Below are 18661 nucleotides of genomic sequence, written 5' to 3'. Positions count from 1 at the left end.
TCCAACCTGAACTTCCCCAGAGCAACTTAAATCCATCACCTCTCATCCAATTGCTGTTATCATCTGGGGGAAGAGGCTGATGCCCACTTCTCCATAACCTCCCCTTCAGGAAGTTGTAGAGAGCAGTAAGGTCCCTCTGAGCCTCCCCTTCTCCAGACTAAACAGTGCCAGAATTGTTCTGTGTGTCAAGAAGCACCCTGACAAGAAAATGCCCTGCCCACTGGCAATTACAAATGAGAACATGCCCAAGGTAAGCCCACCATAAGTGTCAGGTGTAGATCAAACACACTGCATTAACGTGCTTCAGAACAGGGAAAAAGCTGCTTGTGACACTTGGATGAGATGCAGAGGAACAGAACACCAGCACACCAGTTTGGCATTAGGAGCAGTGAATTCTTCAACAGTATGCAGGAGATGGTCAAATTTCAACCAAAGCTATTAAAAGTATGAGGACACGCTCATTAGGACAACACTACAACCAAGCACAAGTTTACAACAAAGAAGGAAGAAAAGCTAACCTTGCAGGTACTAGAAAACCACCACACACTCCTGCTTTCAGTTAAACCATGCAAACTGATCCCCAAACCTGACAAATGATTCATAAAAATGGATGAGCAAAACATAATCCAGAAATATACCAAGAACAAAAACAATGGAGCATGATATCCCAGCAGCTCAGAGGCATGCCAAGATTTAACAAGATGCAGAGTGCCCAGCACCTGCCACAGGAAGAACTCATTGAACTCAAAGGAAAAGCCAAATCCTGGGAAATAAAGGCAAAATTGCTGCAATCAGGCACCTAACTCCCAAGCCAGCAGTCGTAAATACACCGAAACCATGCCAGCGTTGGGTTCAGACAATTGAAGTGAACAGGAAACCAGCTTATCCCCCAGCTGGTGATAAGGATAGGTTGAATAAAGAGAGTAACTGCACACCCTGCAAGTGGGGAGACATTTTGAAAACATTTGTCCTCAAGGTATTCACCAGATGTGCAATAAGCCTTTAAGGGAGCTGCGCCTACAAGTGATGGCGTTTGGGGTCCCTAACATAAAGATAACATGAAGGGAACTACAGACACATCTTCAAATACCTGTCAGAAGTTACTTAGAGAATGCAATTAAAACTGACTGCACTACTGCTTTATGGGACACTTGCTGATGTTTGCAAGCCTTAATCCAATCCTCTATAGGGCAAATGTGATGCTAGGTGCCTAAAGGCATTATCTCACTATAGCTATTCAGAAATGATTAGAATTTGTAAGCAACCCCAAACTAGCTGAAATTGCTGTATTACATAATACGTCACCAGAAAAGGGACAGAAAGCAACTCACTGACTCCTTAATATCCGCAGCATAAACGTCCAGGAGCTGGAAACTGTCTTCAAGGAAGCACAGGAGATACAGGAAGATGTCAGAGGCATTAAATAAACCTGCCATGCGCCCATTTTGATGAAGATCCAAACAGAGAACTGCACCTGAAAGAAGGCTTTCTCCTGACCCTCTGAAAGCTGGCCATTGGGAGTGCCAGAATGGACTCCTTCCATCTGAGCAAGTGTCCAGCACCTGAAATGAAGGCTGCACAGTCCTGCAGGGTCGCTAGCAACACCAGTTCTGCAACCAGTTTCAGGAATCTAGAAAGGAGCATGTTTTTCTTGAGAGAGCATATATTGGTCAAGCATGATTAAAAGCAGCAGAGTGAGTATAACGCTGTGATTAATTGTAGGGCTGTGTGTATGCAGACAAAGAAATGAATCACAGGTTGGAAGGGACCTCGAGAGATTGAGTTTGACCCCAAAGCCTGAGCTTGCCCTGTCTGGAAGCACTTCTGGCTTTCTGAATGTTGGAGTGTCACCTCCCGGTATTGTTTCTGGAGACTGCACACAAACCACGTCTGGAGAGAAAGGAAATGGGTGGTACTGTGCTCTGCACAGAAGCAGAGAGGCTATGTGAGCAAGCAGCAAAGATAAGCAACAGGAACAGGTTAATGGGAGGGAGAACTCCGAAGAACAACAAAGAGGCATGAGCAATGGAAATGGCATTTGTACTAGAAAGAGGAAAAGCAGCTAAGGACACCCTTTCTGAGCCAACAAAGCACTTAAAACCAGCACTAAAAAAAAATATCCAACTACACAAGATACAGAGGCATTGCACAAGTTCCCACTCCTGTCCTACTCAAGTCTGACTTAATCTGACAGGGACAAAATGAACCTAAAACCACAGTAAGAAATAGAAGAAAAAGAAGGAAGAGTACTCTTTAATCTAAGAGAAGTTTCATGTGACAATAATGTTAGCATTACCTTTTGAACTGCTGTGGCTGTGGCAAAGCCTTCCATAAAAGCAGCAACAGAAGCCATCTTGTCCCAAGACTGAATGTGTATCAAGGGGATTATATGAGGGTTCCCTGAATTAAGTAAATTAAATAAAATAAAGCATGCAAACTTCTTCAAGATGGCCAAGGTTGGACATTGAGTTGAGTTGAACATCAACTTTTATTGCCGAGGATGCTGTTAAGTATATTACTATATTACTTGAAATACCTTCTTCAGGCACAACTCACCAATGGATTATTTTTTCCTCCTTCTCTCTACCCAGACTGTACGATGCACATTCTTCACTTTCACACCATACAGAGTATGAAATCAACACGAGCCTTCCTTTATAATTATTTACATGCTATACATACGTAAAAGCATTCCTCTTTTTGGCTCCCAAACTCTTGCTGCTGGGGATACACAACAGTCGCTCATTCAGCAGTACACATACAAACTTCCTCTCTTAATTAACACTGGCACAAGTGTTTATCAAGAAAAACTCCACGCTGATAGTTTGCCCAACATCACTTGGCAATGTCCCTTTAATATTAATACACAGAGAAGTAAATTTTTTTTCATAAATTTGTTCAAGTATGTGGAACATGTAAAATGCTTAAGAATCAATATGGACATCATTAATGTTATATTTATTTATTTTCCAGCTTCATACAAACTGGATGTAGAAGCATAAACATAGTACATTTCTACCATTTTCAACAAAAATATAACCAATATGTACAATTATTGTATTAAAAATACAAAAGGGATACAGACTCCACCAATGTCTTTCTAAAAGACATACAGGTACAAGTAGTATCAAAAGTATGAGGAAATCACCAGTTAATTGTACATTCTGCACTTGACATCACAGAGCGAACTGAGATTAGCAGTCCTATGGTCTACAATTACTTTATGCTTATATAACATTTGTGCAACTTGTGATAGAGCTAGGATTTTGTATTTCTATATGCACATGAGGTCCATAGCCTTGAGAATAAAACTGGCAAATAATGCATATTGCATGTAAAATTACAAATGCGTAATTGACAATGTGATATATAAGCAAATAGACAAAAGCTATGATTACAGGAGAGAGAATTAAATAAAGCACTGACATTTGCCCGATACAGTGAAAAAACACTGCATTTTGATCTTTAAAAGTTGAAGTTATTTACGTTTATCTACTGATCAATATGATCAGCTGAGTTCAATGGAAAAAAAAAAAAAAAATCCAAGACCAGCAGTTCCTCACATTTGAGTACTACTCGGATTGGCAGCCTTCACTTCTCCGGAGTCTGTGCAAAAACAACACAAAAATAGAGGGGAGGGTCATTTCAGTCGTTATAGGTTAATAGCAGCTGTGAGCAGGTGGTTGCTACACATTGGCCTTCTCTACACATGCAGTGTTCCACAAAGCCATTAACAGTTGTGACTATTTCTGCATTGCAAAGGCTGGCGTATCTAAAAAGGTTATTCTTCTTTACTTAAAGGCTTGTTTATCCCCCTAATGCCAAGTCAATAGATGGAGGTTATTAGATCAATATTAACAGCTGTCAGGAGCTGTGACATCCCAGCTTGCCTTCACTGCAACGTTATCCAGTTAATTTTTCTCATAACATAACTACTATAGAGTAAAAAAACAAAACAAAACAAAACAAAAATAGAAATAATATATAACTTAAAGGTGAGGTTGCCGTCTGTCTCGTTAGAATGGGATACTTTGTTTTGAGCACGCCGTCCTGTATCCCACAAGGCACAGGTACGAGGCATGGTGTCCGCTGTTCCTTCACTGGAGAGCTGTAAGCGCACGGCTCTGCACTGATCCTAGACCCAACGCCGTCCCCACTAATGGGCACGAGTCTGGAAGCTTCCAGGGTGGGGGACACACTAAGAGAGAAGCTAGACGGTTGGGAACGGCTGCGTCCTGCAGCCTCTGCCTTCCCTTCTGCCCTGCTCAGCCACGCGGCAGGTTGATGCTATCTGGGAGCTGAGGCTGGCAACCCTACTTACAGGTAGGAAATAATACTGTCGTTACTAGGCAGATGCAGTATTTGATCTCGGAACACAAACGTACAAAACTGTAACAAAGGCATTGTAAACAAGCAAGTAAGCACTGCCTCCTTGAAGGATTTCAATGCATTCCACTCTTGGTAGGTTAAAGGCCAAACGTAAATTGACAACTAGCTTATCTCATTGTCCCAATGAGACTAAGTGCTAGGATCACGATTAAAATTGAAAAGGAAGATTAAAAAACCCTTCCAGGCATTGGGAAGTGCAGCCAGAATTATCATCCTGATGTGATGATCTTGGAATTTGGAATGATACTGTGTGATGTGGCAGACAGCGACAGTGGTAGCTTGGAGATTGCTGCACTGTGCATTTCAAGCAACACAGTTTGAAAAGTGCCAGGGCGATTTCTTCACAGTATTTCACATGCAAGGGGAGAGGGGACAGAAGGGGGGTTTGAAGGGGTGGGGGGTGGAGGAAGAAGCCCCATGCTGCTTTAAGGCAGGGAAGGAGGCAAACAGGTCCACCATCCTTTAACTATAGTTCCAAGGCTCCTATTCTAGGGACGTCTTCTTGTGCTCTCCTTTAAGGTGGTTCACTCTGGATCCAGAAAAGCCCCAAGTCTTAAACAGCAGAGACTTGTTCATCTTCTGCAAACACAATAGGACAGGGGAAAATATCATTTAGTTCACGTAGATGAAGACTGCTACCAAATGAAACAACCTGTACTGTGTTCACGTGCTTTCTGTTCCTCTCTGCTAGGTACATTAAAAAAAGAAAAGAAAAAAGGAAAGAAAAAAGACTATCTGAGTATCTTTACATTTCAGGTCTCATGAGAAGCACTGAAATTTTATTCTCTAAGAAAATAAGGCAATTGCTATTCTGAGCTAGGTGCAGTACTCTCAGGTCAAGAATGTGACAGCTACTCCTAAATATCTAATAGCTTCATAAAGCAGTTCTTACGTTTTTCCTTGAATATACCTGACAGAAGTCACTATTTCCTAGTGGTTTATTTGAATTGAGTTTCCATAAAAATGACCGTGGCTTCCCTTGTCACTGGTAAAATACAATTAAAATTCTCAAACTGCCACAGAACTCCGTAAGTTTGAGGTAACTCTATTAAAGGGATCTCATCTTTTTTGTCATGTTTGACTGCAGAGTTCATGCTGCACATAGAGCTCTAGTAACTAAGCAGTTAGGGAGGGAAGGAGACAGCCTTTCTACCGTTAGGCAAAACAGAGCATCAAAGATTCAGATGCATGACTTGAGCATTACTTTGCTTAGGCTGCAAGCATCTAGCTCAGAAATGCAATCCAGACACACATACACTCCACAGAATAACAGAAAGACTGTGTGTGCGTGGTCTTTATATCGCAACAGCCGAGCTAAAGCATAAAGATTGGCAAGCAAGATAGCAAAATCACGTGAAGCAGTTGGTATGGAAGACCCAGTGTCCACAATCTAAGAGTTTCAGCTAGAACTCTGAGTGATTATCCATCTAAACCCCACCAACGATGCTCTTTGGGGCAGGCATTTGTAGACTGAGATACATATTTTGAGCGAGTGCCAAACACTGGCTATTTTCAGGGCAGCCAGCTCTTTTTACCTGGAACGTAGGCACCTCAAAAGAAGTTGCCTAAGCCAACTGCTTGGTTGTCTAAGTTTCAAGGCGGACATACACTCCAAATTTTAAAGGATGTTTTGAGTGAACTGAATCCTTCTCCTTCCAAAAACTAAACAGACAGCAAGGTTTGAAAGATGGAAACTCAAATTATAGCAAGAATTTCTACCGCAGTAATCACTTGCATAATCTACTTTGTGACTGTGAAAACAACGAACGCATCTGCATGCAGCACGCTTAAAATTTAACAATTAGAAATTTACCATCTTCCTCTGTGGGAAACCCTTGAGACTGATAGTGAGCAAGACGTGGATCTGACTCGTTTGGTTTATGCCACTGAGGTTTGTTCACAGGCCTGCTAGCTGAATGGCCATGTGACTGTTGCTGCTGAGCCGACGTCCCATGGGTCTCACACGTCCGTGCCACCATTCTAGACCTCTGAAGTGCTACGTTGTAATCCGGAGGCTTTCTAGTTGGATGGGAAACACCTTCTGCAAACTCAGCAATAGGTATTCCTACATAACCAGGAGGAGTTGGAGGTGGTTCCCGATACCGACCTTCTTTTCGTGCTGCAAGAGAAACAGATTATTATGAAGTAATAAGATGAAAACTGCTCAAATGAAACAGTGAGAGTTAAACACTGATCAACTCGTGATCCCAGGAGGAAAAATCCTGAAGAAGGATGAAAGTTAAATACTACATAGTACATAATGAGATACTGAAAAACAAACCATATGTGAAAACCAAAAATATACAACATATGCACGATACCATTATTCTTCCAGTAATGAAGTATTAATGGAAATAAATTCACCAAATTACATGAGGAATTTGCTCTAACTTAGCAGCTGAAGCTGCTCCATCAATTACACAGAACAAAATATTCATTGGTCAGAGACCAGTGATGTGGAAGACACAAGAGTCCACAAAAGTGACAGCCATCATGAATATCAGCATCTCCCCAAAAGCATGTCTATCTTAATCTTGAAGATGGACTTTGTCCCTAAAAGCTCATCTCTTTTGTTCTTAGCAGCTGGCAGGCAAGGGAAAAAAGGAAAAAAAAAAAGAAAAAAGGATCTGATTTCTTTTCTACAAACCATGCTAAATAAGGCAAAGCTACAGATGAGGTAAGAGTAATGGACCTCATTCTCATGCTTTCTGCATGCACTGACCACTACTCTTATGGTTTTAATTTCTGCAAAATTAAGTCTTGAAATCATTCCTGCAAGAACACTAATTGAATAAGATTTTGTACAGGAGAAGGAAAGCCCACATACTTCGTGGATCTCATGGAGCTTTACCTGTTTACCTGAACAAGAGTTAACTCTGGCCATACCCAGCAGAGAGATTCGAGGGAAGAAGGAATGATGAAGAGTTTTAAACACCTTCAGGAACAGACCAGATGGGCATTGATTTCACGATTCTGTATTGTGGAATTTCATGTTTAAAGAAGTTAATTAGGACTTTGAACAGTTTTTGTGAATGTAACCCTTTTATGTGACTACTTACAGTACAAAGGCAAACACAGCGGGTAAAAAAAGCCTGGCACAGCAAATTTACTCTTCCTCTCTTGTCATACCCTGTATATTCTTGCACAAGTGATGAGGACAGCATATCACCCTGCATTATGCAGTATGAAATTGACTGAAAGGGCAGTACCAGCTCACAACTGCTTTTACTGGGCTGGTGAGTTTTTGCTTTTACTGTTAGCAAAACAAATCGTCTCGCATGGAATCCAAATACTTTTCTTGCACAAATACATGCACCTGAACAAAACAACATGAAGAAACTTCTGAGAATTTTTATTCAAAGATTTCAGAAATTTTGATTTTAAGTAATTTTGACATAGAATAAGTTCTGTTGAAAAATTCTACTGGAGGAGATCAATGATACCCAGAGCTGCATTTGCAAGCACAGTTAATAGTACTGAATGCATGGAAGTTACACAGCTGCAATTTTTGGCTCTTTTTCACATTCTCCAAAGTCTATAAACATATATAAATGTAGTGGCAAGCTCAGCCACAAGAGGCAAGTCTGAAGCACGCCTGTTGGTGAAACCAAGTGCATCAAAGAGTAAAATTAGAGACTGGCACAAATCAGAACCTCGAGTCCTGAACTGAGCAGATTCCTCCTCTTCACAGTTCAAGGATCCAGAGCTGCACCCAAGCTTTGCAGCAATAGGCCACTGCTAAGCAATATACTTGGGCAGAAAATGGAAAAGCAGCTTATCACAACGGTCTCAGCATGACTTCAATGTGGCAGACTTTTTCAGCTGTGTCAAAGCAAAATGGCTTTCAGATAGCTCTTCGTAATAACCTGAGGAAAGGCACTCACAGCAAAGGGAAATGAAAGATGCAAAAAATGTACAGGGGTCTTGGATGGCCATATGACATCTGGGATGTGTAGAAGGAAAAATATGAGAAGTGTTAAAATACTGCCAAACCTATCTTTATATTAATTTATACATTATTACCTCACTGGATGATTATAAATGTAATACAGCCCTAATTTCTTAAGGAATCTCTTCAATTTGAGTAATCTGTAGAAATGCCTCAGCTGGTGCCTAAACACAAAGTGACCCCATTTTTAGAAGTAAGGAACATTCAAAAGTTAGGTACCATCAGACTAGTTACACAAATGTAGAAAGAAAAACACTTCTAAAAAAATAAATCAGGCCACATTTATAAAAATACCTAAATATAGAATACAGAGCCTTACTGTGAAGAGAATGCACATTTCAGAACAGACATCTATACACATCAACTCCTCAAAACACTGTCCAGCAGTTGAGCTAGGTGTTTTTTTTTTAATGATGTACAGCAGATCAAATCACAAAAGAACTGCCAGAACTGAGAAGCAGCTCTAAGTGGTAATTTCTCTAGCAGTAAAAACCAAGTTAGAGGGCAAAAACTGAGAGACTACAAAACGTTCCGTTCTGCTTTAAAATCAAACCAGACAAAAGAAAAATAGGTTTAGAACAACGCTAAGCACTGTAGGTAAGTGAATTAAAGTAAAATTTAACTTACCAATAAGCCCCTTCGTAGTACTTGACGTTACTGGTATGTGAGCAGGCACGGGAGCTGGCTTTGCCTCCTCTGCCGGTATGGATGTTACGCAGCTGGTTTCAGCTTCAATAGAAACATCCTTCCCACCCCTTCGCTTTATGGTACCTGTGTCACCTTCTGAGTCCTCTCCCCAGTAGCCCGTTGAGGATGCCCAGCTTGCTCTGGACTGTGCTTGCTCGAGGCCCTCCCTGCCTTGGCTTTGCCGGCTGTACTTCGTGCCATGATCAGAGAACATCAGCTGGTCCACGTGAGTGCCTGAGGCCCACAGTCCTGCCCCATCTCCTGAATTATCAAAATGAGCGTGTCCAAAAGGCAGCGTCTCCCAGCTTCTCTGGTGCTGTATTGTTTGTATGTTGTCGTGTGAACCACTTGAGCAAGAAGTCCAGCTACCGCGGCCACTGTCTGCTGCATCGAGTGAAGCTCTGTCCCCCTGATCCTGTGACAGCTCTTCTGTGCTAGGAGAAGACAGAACAGTAGCTCCAGAGTACAGGCCTCTGTTCTCTGACAGCGGTGCATAAGATCTAGATGCACAATGAAGAGGGGGAAAAAAAAAACATCCAGCGTTGAAAGCAGAGATCCATTACAAAGCACGCAAAGAACTAACAAATAAAAAAAATGAGCATATTGAAAGTTTTGATGCAAGTCTTTGCTTAAAAGACTAATCTGATTTTGAGCATAGAACACTTTCCTTTTAAGCTCATCCTTAACAGAACCAATGGGAATAATCACTGGGCAGCTCTCTTGGTGAAACGTAACACTATAGTGGAGCCACCTCAGAATGTAAAATCTTAACTTTGCAGCAGTCCTTTAAGACAGGCAAACACCACTGAGATACACAGAATAAAAGGGAGCAGACTGACAGATAGGTTGCTACCACTTTTCCAGACGAGCAGTGCAAATAACCCAAAGTTAGAAACTTGGATTTATCAGGAAGTGACTGAAACTCAAATTTAGCCTTCTGCTCATTCACAATTCTGAATGACAACTTATCAGTATTTCTTGCAAAGGAAATTGACTTTAATGTTACTTCTGGAAAAACATACTACTTCTTAGAGCAAGTACATTCTCTGTAGCCTTCCGGTGGCTGATCAAGTCTGACAGCATCACTTACGTAGCAGCAGTGAAAACTGATCAAGTGTCAGCTTCATTTAGCAACTATCAGGACTGCTGTGAGTTGTGGTTTGAGGGCAGCTTGCTACGCAGATTGGGACCCTCATCTGATTTTATACATCTGATTAAAAAACTTGCATAGCCTGGGATTCCCAGAGCTGAAGCACATCACTTTTGGAACAGGCCTGTTATCCACAGACCCTACAGGACTCAAAATCAGAGAACTAAAGTTTCCAAATAATAGCTCAGGAAAGCAACTGGTTCTCAGGCTCACTGACAGAGATTCAGAGAACTCCTTGCAGCACTAGCTTACCCACCTTTAGAGAAGTTAATTATCTAGAAAATTACTTAGAGAGCCAACAGCCAAATGTGAATTTTAGCTTCCAATTATTGTTGACTAGGAGAGAGATTTGGGGTAAAATATTTCTGAGTTAGATAAAACTGCACTTTTCTGTAAAAACAGACTGGAAAATTACTAGCTATTTCTGCTCACAGTGCCATTCATGAATAACTGCATCAATAATTTGTCATCTCAGTTAATTCCCCTCCTAAAAAAAATGGCTAGAATACTCATGTGCTACAGAGAGGAGTCTACAGAAATACTAAGTGCTCAGATAAGGTCTACTGGAAGAAAGGTCTTCTGCCATACTGCCATAGACCTCAAAAACCATGTGTGAGGGCAAAACATTTTTTTGTAAGAAAACAGAACATGATCACAAAATTCAAATAGTGGAATAGTGAAATAGTGGAATTGAAGAACAGAGGAGAAAAGGAAAATTTGAGAGAGATACAAGGAAAGTTATATAAACAAATATACAATGCCACACACTGTATGAAAGCATAATTTAAGTAAGAATAAAATTCCTACCCTAAGCTGTATTGATCTGGCTCAATCACAATCCTTCTATCAATTCTTCCCACGCCAAGATTAGTCTCCACAATGCTGACAGAATGCCTCTGTCTCCTCTCATCATGCAGGGATGCTGGCATAGAGTCAAAAGAGGAATTGCTGACAATACTAGATCTGGAAGAAATTTCGCTGTGACCAGAGTCTGAAAAGTTATCCACTGTGCCACTGGGAGCCAAAGTGTAACCTGCAAAGGGAGCATCACTTTAATCAGTGTCTTAGAGGCCCACTCAGCTGGCAAGTTTCACTGCTGCAACTGTAGTAAATCAAAAATATGATTATGTTTTACACACAGAAAAAGCACTGGAAAAAAAAAAGCAGCATAGCTTTATAAATTCTGTATGCCCTATTTCTTGAAAAGGGGTTTAAGATTGTGGGGAATGTGAAACACTCATTTAGAAACCAGCCACTCACCTTCTTTCCCCTCTACCTTCCTCCCCCAAAATTATCTTCAAATGCATCGTATTTGTGTTCCTACATCGTGAAATCACACTTTTCATGGGGAAAAAAAAAAACAGCCTATACATAAACACTGCCACCAAGTTTGGAACAGAAGAAGTGCACTAGACAAGATTAATGCTCAAAAGTAATCCATAAGACTCTCTCATGCAGTTTTTGTGCTCCAAAACACTACCCTTCGGAGGTGAGCAACATATGCAGTGTGAAGCACATATGTCTGGACTCACTGTTTATTATATATCTTGGTGAATAAAAGGCCTATAATGCTTTTTAATTAAGTTAAAAAAAAATAATCAAGGTTTTCAAGCTTTCTTTGTGCTACTTGGCTAACTAATTACATTCCAAAAGACAGTATTTGTGAACTATGAGAATTACACCATCATTTGGAGGTAGCACTGACACTGCCAGACTGTAATAAAACCTGCAAACAACGAAAAGTCACATAGGTAAATTCAGCTTTTGTTTCAACACTAACAAAATGCTAGGTTGAAGGTCACTGAACAACACACATCTACAATTGTTTTGCTTTCTATCTATATTAAGTGTCAAGATGACTTTGAATGATCTGTTTCCATTCACACTTGCTGAGAATATGGAATTAACACTGTCAGACTTTCTGAAAGTACATATTGTCACCACCAAGATCCTAAATTTAAAATTTAAAAGCATCTTTATGATTTGCTGTTTAAATAGTAAAATACTTTTTAGTCACAGCTCTGACCAAAATTACCTAAATTCACTTTTTGCTAATCCAGCGTTTGGGAGAAATCGGGCTGAGATCTTACGAGGGCTCAAGATGATAACCTAACTCTTCTTCATATAGCATGCTCCTCCATCCAACCTTAGTATAGATCACTTCAGTAGAGATTTTGGATAGGCTTTTGTACTTTTATGCTATATTTATCTCTCCTCTTTTCAGTTCCCAGCTTACCCAGTTGGACTTATTTTTCTCCCCTTGGTTTCCATTAACTCCATCTATCCCAGAGGTCTATAGTGAATTGATATTCTTGCTACTGCTCTCAATTCCAAAAAGAGAGGAGGATCTGGATGGATCCATTAGTTTGGAACCACAGGGGCTCGGTTACGGAGTACTGCCACCTACCAGGTTAAGAAAAGGGTTTAGCTATCCACTTGATAAGAAAGCAGAAAAATTGATACGTGCATGTCTCAAAACCTTATAGTCTCCGTCCAATTTGGGGAAAGTTACTTCTACAACAAAGCCTCCAACACATGCATCGCTTTGGCATTTTATTACAGGAACTCAACCTCAATATATGCATTTTAAATTCATTTTAAATGTAAAGAAAATCTTTTAAAAATTAACACCACCAAGAAAGTTCCAGTGTGCAATGCCATTCCTCAAATATCCACGTTTGAATAATTAATTATGCTTCTATTAAAATGACTGTTAGTGATTTGTATCCCAACTACCTTAAGCTTGCCTGTCATACATAGGTCATTTCCCACCAGCCAGGTGACAGAGCAAATAATTCCTTTAATAGGTTAATGAGCTCAGTGAAGTTTAAAATCTTGTACAGCAATCTGCACGTACTGCCACTGGCAGAAGGTGCTCTGATGGGAATACTTTTGTCAGAAGCAGCTGTAATGAGAGTGACCTAATGCATCACAACCTGTGTTAGTTCTGGCTTCCTTGCCTACTACTGTCAAGGAGGGCCTTCAGCTGTCCCACTTGAGCACCACCTCCTGCTCTCTTGCTGACCTGAAACAGGAGCAGTGATTTATTCTGAATGTACAGATTTTCTTTCAGAAACTTCCAAAGCCTACGACCTTCGGCAAACAGAATGAGAAACGTTCTGCATCTAGTACCTTTCCTTGGAGAACTCTGTGGTGAGGTGGGAGGAGAAGACAGATGTGAAGATGCACTTGATACTGCGTCTTCAGATTGTTTCTTGTGGCGGTCCAGACTTCCTTCTTCAGATAATGAAAGAATTTTCTTTAAAGCTTGTGGGGAGTTAATGCCTTTAAGTAAGAATGAATGCAGGCAGATGTAAAATTTAATATAAATACATCTTCCTATTTCACACTGCACTTATGGAGGGAACGCCATATAAGAAAAAACACTTTTCTCTTTAATTTGCGAGTTTCTAACAGTGGCTTAAATGAAGCAAAATTTTAATCCCACTGATCGAAACATAGTGCTGTATTTCTGTAACTTAATGAAACCAGTCTTTCATTTTTGCCACAATATTTTGTGGCAGAAAATATAATCCAGAGGTGGTGCTTTGCAACACTGGCTGCACAAGAAGACTGGCTTACAAAATAAGGCCATCCTGCAGTTGCCTTTCTCCCTTTAGAGAATTATTTCTGCACTGGTTTATTTTGGGAAACCAAAGAATAACAACATATTTAAGATAATGTATGATGTAAAGATCTAGGGCATAAAGAATTGCTTTTCTGAGGCAACATTTATCTTTGTCTTCTTCCACCCTCTCCTCCCTTCAAAAAATACACCCTGGCATACACTTAAAAGCAAAAATGGAGCTTCTCTGGCAGTTTTGTAAATTTCTGTTTTGTGGTAGAGGATATTTTCAAACCTTCTACAGACTCTTCCTTTGATCTGTTGGATCACAATGCTGCTATCAATAATTTACAGCTCCTTCATCAACACAACCCAGTCAACTTTTCAGAAACTTTCCCACCATGAGCAAAAACACCATCCATGTAGCTTCAAAATGCTTTTAATATTAAAATTTAACGGTAAAATTAAGAACGAGATGAAGTTTGAATTGTTTCTTGCCCATTTTGCTGCTTTTAATTCTTCTCTAGCAGTCTAAGCTGTGCACAAATAAACTAATAAAAAGTGAGAGACGACTTCAGCTCTTAAGCAGATCTTAAAAATTCACGTTACCTACATATATAGGAACATAGATTTGGGAAACAAATTGGAAGTAATTCCTATACCCCTTAATCTTTCAGCATGACATGCAGGCAGCAGCACCAGCTTAACAGTAAAAAGCACTAGGGAATGGAATCCAGGGAAACAATCCTCTAATTGGAACTTCAGGCCCGCGTTTGCAGTGATGAGCACACCACTTTGGTCATTAGTCTGGCACAACTGAATTTCTCATTATATGTTCAACTTTAAAAAGAGAACAAAACAAAACAAAACAAAACAAAACAAACAACAACAACAAAAAAGTAAAAAAGCCACTAGAACTTCTGAGGCACTTCAGGTCACTGAAAAACCTGATGTTTGTTAATCGACTTGGAAAAGCCAAAGTGTTAGCACAGATAGCCAGAAAAATTCATTATTTCCACCTCCTATTAAGAGGTAAATAATTACACTGATTAAATTGACAAGGATGTTTTCCTGGCAGATTTCTTCTTCCCATTTCTAGAGAAGATAATTTTACACATACGCTGCTTGAAACGGCATCCAATAATACTACCATAAATTAAAGTGTCCGTCTTATTTGATTAAAATACTTCCCTGACATGAGCAAAGAAACCTCAGAGTACTCCACTGAATGCTTCTTTGTTTGACTTACCGAATGGTGGGAGGTCTTTGACGGGCACTTTCTTGCGAGAGGGATAAAGCGATACAGCAGGGACCTGCAGCGCTTGGTTTGCTTTATGTTGCTGCTGCTGCTGCACTTTCTGCTGAATTCCTGCCCGGGGAGCCACTGGTGATGTTTCAGATTTTCCAGATCGCTTGTCTCCTGTATTCTTTGGCACTTTGCAAGAAATGGGAGAAAGCAAAGAATGACTATCAACCACAAATACAGTGGGAGTTCTAAGCTGAGAAGTGCCAAGCCTTCCAATTAATTGTTAAGAAGTGATAAAATACTGAAACCACAAATGCAAGAGGACACATCTAGAGCTAAACAGAGAGGATGAAAAAAAGATTTAATTTCATTTAAAATCTGTACATTACCAAAGAACCTTTCCTCTTTCTTAAAATAAAACTCTCATAAATTGACTATTATAGCTCTCAAAACGTGACCAGAAGTATATTGAGCTATGATAAGGACTGTAGTTGGTTTAGGGCAGATATAATTGATACAACACAATTTTGTATCCTAATATCATAATTAGCATTTTTTACTATCCTGAAGGAAGGGAAAAGCATAAGATACAGCATTCTCTAATTAAAGTGCAACAGATTTCCAGTTCTGCTTTCTCCACCGTGTCTCTGAAATACCTGGACATGATGGAATTCCTTTTTCTCTCTCAGGATGAGGTCATCTGGGACGACGGCCCTATTCATACCAACACCCTGAGCGCATAAAAACTATAGAGGATCTTTTGGTCTCTCTGGATCCTTCACACAGACAAATCAAAAGAACTCTTGTGCACTTTGGCATTACACCATCCAAAAAGCCTACATAAATTTCTATGCTGTTAACCTCTAAAATGACTCCCTTAAGATTCAAAGATGTCCAGTACTTGCTCACAATCAGTTATATAATTTTCTGCCTCATTGTCCAGTTGCCATTCCCAAATAATTCCTTGCATTAGAAAGAAATACATTTAACAGCCTCCTTACAGCCCACAGCAAATGGAAACGCTCACATGTGTTGGTGGCTGGCTCACACTGTAGAGACAGAGTCTGGAGGCTTTCTTCATCCATTTCCAGATCCAAGTTTGAGAGATACTGCTTTACTTTCCGTGCCATCTGAGCATCTTCATACAGTTTTTTAGCATTAAGGAAGGAGCTGCGACGGACCCTCTTTTTATGACCCCCTGCTTGTGCGACATCAAGCACAGCTGCATTTGTACTGCCCTGGCTGAGAGACCTGGAGTGAATGAAGGGGGATAAGAAGGGGAAAGTATGAGTTAGTCCGACACAGAATCCCTTAACAGGCATGAAACATGCAAAAAGATTGCATGAATGTCAGTCTATGGTCAAAGCTCACATGCCTCATTCCGGTAAGTCAAACAGCTATAACAGACAGAAGGATGAGGATCAGGAAAATCTTTTTACTTGGTTACAGGCACTACTTTGATTACATAAATATTTTAACCTGTTCTGCTCCAACTAGGCAGTATCACTTCACACATCAAGAAAAGCATTCAAGCTAGCTCTCTCACATAAGCCAGCTGTTGAGAAGACTGGGGCATTAGGAAAAGCTCATGCAATAAGGCAATGCTGACAGAAGACTATAGCTGAAGTTTATATTTCAAGACATGTAACAGAAGTATCTTGGGAGCTTTCAGTCTGACCATATACAGAATGTGTAACACAGCTTTAAGGAATAAAACTCACTTGTAACTTCCTAGGTTGAAAATAGCTTTTTCTTAAAAATGATTTGCTAGTTCATGCTGACATAAAAGTCATGCAGATTTTAATGCATGTACATCAACATAAAAGCTATGCATTTTTCCTGAATTGATAAGAACAAAAGTTATGGCTGAATTGTAGTGGGAAAAAAGTTCAGCAGGTTCTGGAGTTATAACATTTCTACTTGACTGCAGTAACTGTTTATCAGCCTTAAGAAAGTTAACACCAATTTTTAGCAGTTGCTAACTTCCCACTTCACAATTTCCCTTTTACTTAAAGTCACTTTTTTGGCAACAGAAATTGGAGGTGGTGGGAATAACACACCACTGCTATTTACAATCACTTGAGTATCTTACAGCTTTTGTGTATTAACCTCAAAAGCACTCCTGATCTAAAACATATTGTCAGTTAAAACAAAACAAAACAGGGTTAACAAAAGAAAGTATCAAAGCACCAGAAAATTAAAGATGGCAAGTAGGAAGTAATGCAAATGGCAAGGGAAGAATGAATGGCTGTGTGCATTGTCTACAACCACTTACCCCAAACTCCTCCATTTCTTCTTCCTGCAAGTGAGAGCCAGGAAGAGTAAAGCATGGGTTTAAGAAGAGACAGAAAGATCACAAGCTCAGAAAGAAAAAGACCAGATCTAAGGACAAGCAGTTTCTAGAAGCCCACAAACACTAAAAAGATTCAGCTACACAGTCAGATATTACAAACTCTTCTAAGTTCAAATTAAGGAAAACAATATGCAATAAGCTGGTCTAACATGAAGGCAAAGACCATTCACTCCACATTTTTAATGACTCTAGCTTACACTGTTTCAAATGCAATCTCATCTATTAAATCAAAATGATAAAGGTCTCACACGTTGACATTTCAAGCAAACTAACACACCTCCCCCACCCTTCAGCTGATGCAATCTTTTTTTTTTTTTTGAAATAAAATAACCAGCAGCTAAGAAATAATATAAAAATCCATATATGTGTGTGTCTGTGTGTGTTTGTGTGCAAAATCACAGAATTTAATGATTTCTCCAGTTTCAGAACTTCCTTTGATATACGCAATACACGGTTTTGGTTAATTGTTAACAACAAAAAAACCTCTCATACTGCTCCAATGCATCAAAGGGGCTCAGAAGAGTTAGACATCAGCCCTGATAATCAGTAACATTTCCTGTTCACACAGAGCTCACTGAACAACTGCCAAGGACCTGCTGACAGGAAGAAAAACACATCCTTTACTCCCCAAGTACACGGAGAGGCAAGTGAAAAGCACCTCTTGCTGATACTTAGCCTTCTCCAAACTGGTAAAAGCTCTGCCTTCCACAAGAAGCTTACCTAGTTCTAAACATTAAAGCAGGATCCATGTTGACAGATGCCATGCGACCAACGTGGCGAATTTCCTTCGCGATCATTCTCAGCTTCTCAAAGTTGACTAAGCCTTCCACTTTGGAATCGTTTCCTAAAATCAACGATAATTAACATCACCAGTGACTGGGTGCCAAAGTGAGTTTTTCTTAGCTGGTAAGAGATGAAGCACTTATGTTTTTACCTTCGTGAAGGAATGTAAGGTCTTTTTTGATAACAGGAAACAGGGGAATAATAGGGGGCTGCAGATTTTGGCTGTTAAGGACATTACGGTATTTTGCCATGTTCCTAGATGGATCAAACAAGTCCTGTAGATCTTGGAACAGTTTTTCATACTTGCTTGGAAGCTTTTCCCAAGTGGTTCGGAGCCGTGCAACCGGAGCCAAATTCAGGCCACTTGAAACAAATAAAGAAGTGGAAGAAGTTAAAGAACAATAGAAAAAAAAAAAAAGAAAAAAAAAGGCCACACTCAACTTTTAGGGAAAAATATCACACAACCAGAACAGCATAGCACAACACCAATAAAACCACAAAACTGAAAACTTCCTTTTCCGGTGTGCATTGCAGAAAAA

At 40.0% G+C, this 18661-nt stretch overlaps 1 protein-coding gene across 10 annotated transcripts in view; it reads right to left on the bottom strand.

The window, feature by feature from the left end:
* Nucleotides 1-2937: 2937 nt before the first annotated feature.
* Nucleotides 2938-18661, bottom strand: part of RAPGEF2 (Rap guanine nucleotide exchange factor 2) — a 174221-nt gene continuing 158497 nt past the window's right edge. For 5 of the 10 annotated variants that reach the window (XM_085222021.1, XM_085222025.1, XM_085222022.1 and 2 more), the window contains 10 exons: nucleotides 18274-18485; nucleotides 18060-18183; nucleotides 17262-17285; nucleotides 16014-16237; nucleotides 14990-15175; nucleotides 13308-13460; nucleotides 10983-11208; nucleotides 8966-9525; nucleotides 6203-6508; nucleotides 2938-3606 (listed from right to left, as the gene is read on the bottom strand). In XM_085222021.1, coding sequence (XP_085078147.1) covers nucleotides 3560-3606; nucleotides 6203-6508; nucleotides 8966-9525; nucleotides 10983-11208; nucleotides 13308-13460; nucleotides 14990-15175; nucleotides 16014-16237; nucleotides 17262-17285; nucleotides 18060-18183; nucleotides 18274-18485 — 2062 coding nt within the window. In that variant the 3' untranslated portion in view covers nucleotides 2938-3559. Of the gene's footprint in view, nucleotides 4969-6202; nucleotides 6509-8965; nucleotides 9526-10982; nucleotides 11209-13307; nucleotides 13461-14989; nucleotides 15176-16013; nucleotides 16238-17261; nucleotides 17286-18059; nucleotides 18184-18273; nucleotides 18486-18661 lie in introns of all 10 variants that reach the window. The other 5 variants (XM_085222024.1, XM_085222020.1, XM_003205369.5 and 2 more) reach the window with 3 other exon arrangements.

This window comes from Meleagris gallopavo, chromosome 4 (assembly GCF_905368555.1).
Source record: "Meleagris gallopavo chromosome 4, MGAL_WU_HG_1.1, whole genome shotgun sequence".
Taxonomy (NCBI): Eukaryota; Metazoa; Chordata; class Aves; order Galliformes; family Phasianidae; genus Meleagris; species Meleagris gallopavo.
Note: the sequence above shows the minus strand (reverse complement) of the source record. Positions and strands in the feature narration are given on the sequence as shown.